This window comes from Aquarana catesbeiana, linkage group LG13 (assembly GCF_042186555.1).
Source record: "Aquarana catesbeiana isolate 2022-GZ linkage group LG13, ASM4218655v1, whole genome shotgun sequence".
Lineage (NCBI taxonomy): Eukaryota > Metazoa > Chordata > Amphibia > Anura > Ranidae > Aquarana > Aquarana catesbeiana.
The window spans coordinates 189,534,532-189,538,755 of record NC_133336.1 but is presented as its reverse complement, the minus strand read 5'-3'; the positions used below and the strand labels follow the sequence as shown (position 1 = coordinate 189,538,755).

Genomic DNA, 4,224 nt, shown 5'->3' with positions numbered 1-4,224 from the left:
GAGACAGGTAAGTGCAGAGGGTGGGCCGGTGGGGGGCACACTGGCAGCATTTGATATGGCACAGTTGCTGTATTTGATGGGGCACAGTGGGAGCAATTGATGGGCAGAGTGGCAGAAATTGATGGGTTCAGTGGCGGCAATTAATGGGCACAGTGGCTGCGTTTGATGGCACAGTGGCGGCAATTGATGGGCACAGTGGCTGCGTTTGATGGCACAGTGGCTGCGTTTGACGGCACAGTGGCGGCAATTGATGGGCACAGTGGCTGTGTTTGATGGGCACAGTGGCTGCATTTGATGGCACAGTGGCTGCGTTTGATGGCACAGTGGCAGCAATTGATGGGCACAGTGGCTGCGATTGATGGCACAGTGAGGCTGCAATTGATGGGGTTTTTCAGTTTCTTTGCGCCCCCCAAAAATTTTGAGCCCCAGCCACCACTGGATGCTTTACTGTAATGGTGGTGATCAGTTACTTAAAGTGTGACTGTGATAGGGTGGAGGGAAATCTGGCGCTAGCAGACACTGGCTGGGAGGGTCACTAATTCCTCGTTTCCACTGAGCGGATCGGTTCAGGTCGGATCGGTTTGGACGGCCTAGAATGGTCCGGCCTATTCAGGCGAGCGTTTCCACTGCAAGTCGGACCGACGGGCCATATGTGGGTTTAGAAAAAATGCCGTCATGGCGTCACACGTCCACCAATCAGTGTAAAGTATCGTAGCTCCGCCCTAACCGAACCGTTCCATTTTCTATGGCCCCACATCTGAAGCAGGACCCTGAATGGAACGGTTCGGTTCGGTTGTATGAGCCACTTTCATAATGGAAACACCCAAAATAGCGTACCGTACCGAACCGAACCGATCCGCTTGGTGGAAACGAGGCATAACTGTACTAATGACAATGGCTAGGAAGGGGTTAACATCTAGTGGTAATAAAAGGGTTAACTGTGTACCTAATAATGTTTAAAGTGTGCTGCTTTTACTGTACTATATGGCTACTTTTTTTCCCTGTTTTTGTAAGCACAGAACTCTGTTTGTGATTGGCCACAGCCAATCAAGCTGATTTTAGCCCAAATCATCGGCTGAAATCAGCTGCCAAACTCGTGCTGTGTCCAATCACAGCACGGGTCGGCAGGTGTTGGCGCGCATGTGTGCCCCAAACCCAGAAGCAAGCCAGCCACATACAGGTACTTTGGCCAGCCTGCCTGTGCCACCCGCAGTCAGTAAAGCTAAGGAAAATTAAACCATTTGTTTTCACAAACTAGTGTTTTCCATTAGAGCGTGTTGTCTCGTGGTTTTTTTTTCTTTTAATGGTGTTTTTGACTTTCTCATTCCTAATGCTATAGACAATGGGGTTCAGCATTGGCGTCACAGTGGTATAAATAATAGACACAGTTTTGTCTGTTTCAGGAGAGTAAGTAGAGAGGGGTCGCAGGTACACAAACATGATGGTCCCATAGTAGAGAATCACCACGGTCAAGTGAGAAGCACATGTTGAGAAAGCTTTTTGTCTTCCATGTGAGGAACGGATCTTCAAGATGGTGTAGATGATGTGGACATATGAGGTTAGAGTCAAAATGAAAGAGCACATAACAATGATGCTTGCCCCAACATACATGCCTATCTCGTTGAGCCTAGTGTCTTGACATGACTTTCGAAGGAAAAGCGGTATCTCACAGAAGAAGTGGTGGATGTAAGGACTCTTGCAATACGCGAGATGGAATGTGAAGGTGACATGGATGGCAGAGTTCATGAAGGACATACACCATGACCCTACAGCTAAACTGGCACAAATCTTCTTGCTCATAATGGTGTTGTAGTTTAATGGTCTACAGATGGCAGCAAACCTGTCATAAGCCATGACAGCTAGAATGATACACTCCGTTGAACCTAAAGCCAAATGGAAGTACATCTGTACAGCACATTCCAGCATGGAGATACTTCTATCCATGAGCAAAGTGTTCATGAGAATTTTTGGAACAATGTTGGAGGAGAAGCCGATGTCAAGAATGGAGAGGTTAGTCAAGAAAAAATACATGGGGGTTTGTAGTTTTGGGTTGATCCTTACCACAATGATCAGCAAAAGGTTTCCTGACAATGTCATTATGTACATCATTAGAAACAGGAGGAAGAAGATAGACTGGAGAAAGGGGACATTAGATAGGCCGAGGAGGATGAACCTTCCTGGAGATGTTTGGTTCATTACTTTCATAACATTCAGGTCATGTCTGAAAAATTGCAAGTGACACAAACAAAAAAACATTTTATTAGTGTGAGGAAGTATTAGAACTTTGGACAGTGTTTTTATTACAGTACATGCCCTCCTGTTCAGTGACAACCACAACCTGTATATTTTGTACAACCGACACAGGAACAGGAAGTGAGGGAAATTCTCTCTAACGGGTCCACAGGCATTAATAAAAGCCCAAGAGAAATTTAAAATCTTCTCTACTCTATCCAAAACAACAACAAAAAAGATCCAACTGGTTCAGGGAACACAGGATGTCTGCTGAGTGGCTATAATTTCTATCCTGGCATTATTCTTATCCCGTGGCTGTTAAGCAAAAACTTTTTTTAGCTTTGGATAGACTTGAGAAGAGTTAAAACTTCTGCAAAAGGAAGACATTGAGAGAAGATATTAATACTATCGTCCCTAAGAGTTTCTATATGGCTGAAAGTTAGTGACCATTACACCTATATGATCTTGTTGGACATCTTACATCTTGGGTAATAATAGGGAGTTGGTCCCTTTATCTGTAACAGACAAAACAAGAGTTTGTCTGTGGGAATTTGTGCCAACTCATGCAAAAGACCATTTGTGAGGTCAGTTACTGATGTTAAACAAGAAGGCCTGTCTCTCAATTGGCTTTCCAATTCAACCTAAATGATGGTTGCGGTCAGGACTTTGTGTAGGCTACATGAGTTCTTTCACACCAAACTGGTTAAATTAAGTCTTTATAGAGTTGACTTTGTGCGGGGAGTAACAGGTTTTTTTGCCATACAGTGTATGTATACATTGGCATGGTAAGAGTTATTGCACTAAAACTGCATGTGATTGTTCAGGCTGGGTCTGTGGTGAGAGTTAGTGTCTTCATATACTGACCCGAACAACCATTTTAAAGATTGCAATCCCAAATAGAAGCTTTTTGCTCAACCTGGAGTTCGGGTTTAGTTATTGCTATTTAGATTTTCAAAATGCAAAATGTGTAGAATACATTAAAAAGACTATTAGGCAGGCTATAGATGGTGCGCATTTCTTTCCTGCAACCATGGAAAAAAATTAGCATGACTCCCCAATCAACACAGACAGTTCTGACAACAGGGGAACCCCTTCAGCAATTGTGTGCTCCCAGCTGGGGGCAGGGGAAGCCGTCCCTGCCAGGAGAAAACAGTGATTATTGCTAGCAGCTATAGCAGTCGCTAGCGATAATCGCAAGCTATTCCGGCAGGCTGGATGTACCCAAGTTGATTGATCAATCAACTTGGTACTTTCAGCCTGTCCACACTTGGTTCAAATATCGGCCGGCTCCTGGTGAACCAGCCGAGATTCAAACCATCGATGGCTGGCCTTAATAAATGTAGACAATGTTTATAGCACTGCACTTATCTATTTTATCAGTTTTTCAGAAAATAGTAAAAATAATAAAACTTGAGGCTACATTCACATCTCCTCGATTTAGTGTTGTAATTTAAAGCCAAACAAAAGTAAAATTGTATCCCTTACAGTGGGGTTGCAAGGGTTATTGTTTGTTTAGGTCTAGGGGACAGGAAAATCAGTATTACTTACCCAATCCTCTGTTCACCCAGCAGACGACGCTCCCCTATGCTCCAGGGGTGGACTGTTCCTCTGTGTCACGTCCAATGCATCCAATGGTCTCTTCATCAGTCTTGACGATGTATGGAGCATCCAACTGCCGGAGGATAGGGGAGAGGAGGCTGCAGAAAACGGTGCAAAACAAAGGAACCTGCGGGAAGAGAAGATCAGGTAATTAAAACTACTTTTTTCAGTCCCCTGGATGTAAACAAGCATTTAATCCTTGCAGTGTGGGAGCAGTCTCAAATGGAGGCAATGGAGGAGTTATACTGTACTTTCCGCAGAATTACGCTTTAAAAAAATAAAATCACACTTTTGGCAAGTTTGGTGCAGTTTCCACCAAAACAGACCTTTCAAATGAATGAATACAGGCACAAGTAATTGAAAGGCCTATACAGAGTCATGACTTCAATCCTA

General features: G+C 44.0%; 1 protein-coding gene across 1 annotated transcript; it reads right to left on the bottom strand.

Moving 5' to 3' along the window:
* Nucleotides 1-1,254: 1,254 nt before the first annotated feature.
* On the bottom strand, nucleotides 1,255-3,900 carry LOC141116628 (olfactory receptor-like protein OLF1). The gene is made up of 2 exons (XM_073609020.1): nucleotides 3,887-3,900; nucleotides 1,255-2,221 (listed from the first exon to the last, which is right to left on the bottom strand). Exons 1-2 carry the CDS (start codon nucleotides 3,898-3,900, stop codon nucleotides 1,255-1,257), a joined length of 981 nt encoding a protein of 326 aa, XP_073465121.1.
* Nucleotides 3,901-4,224: the final 324 nt, after the last annotated feature.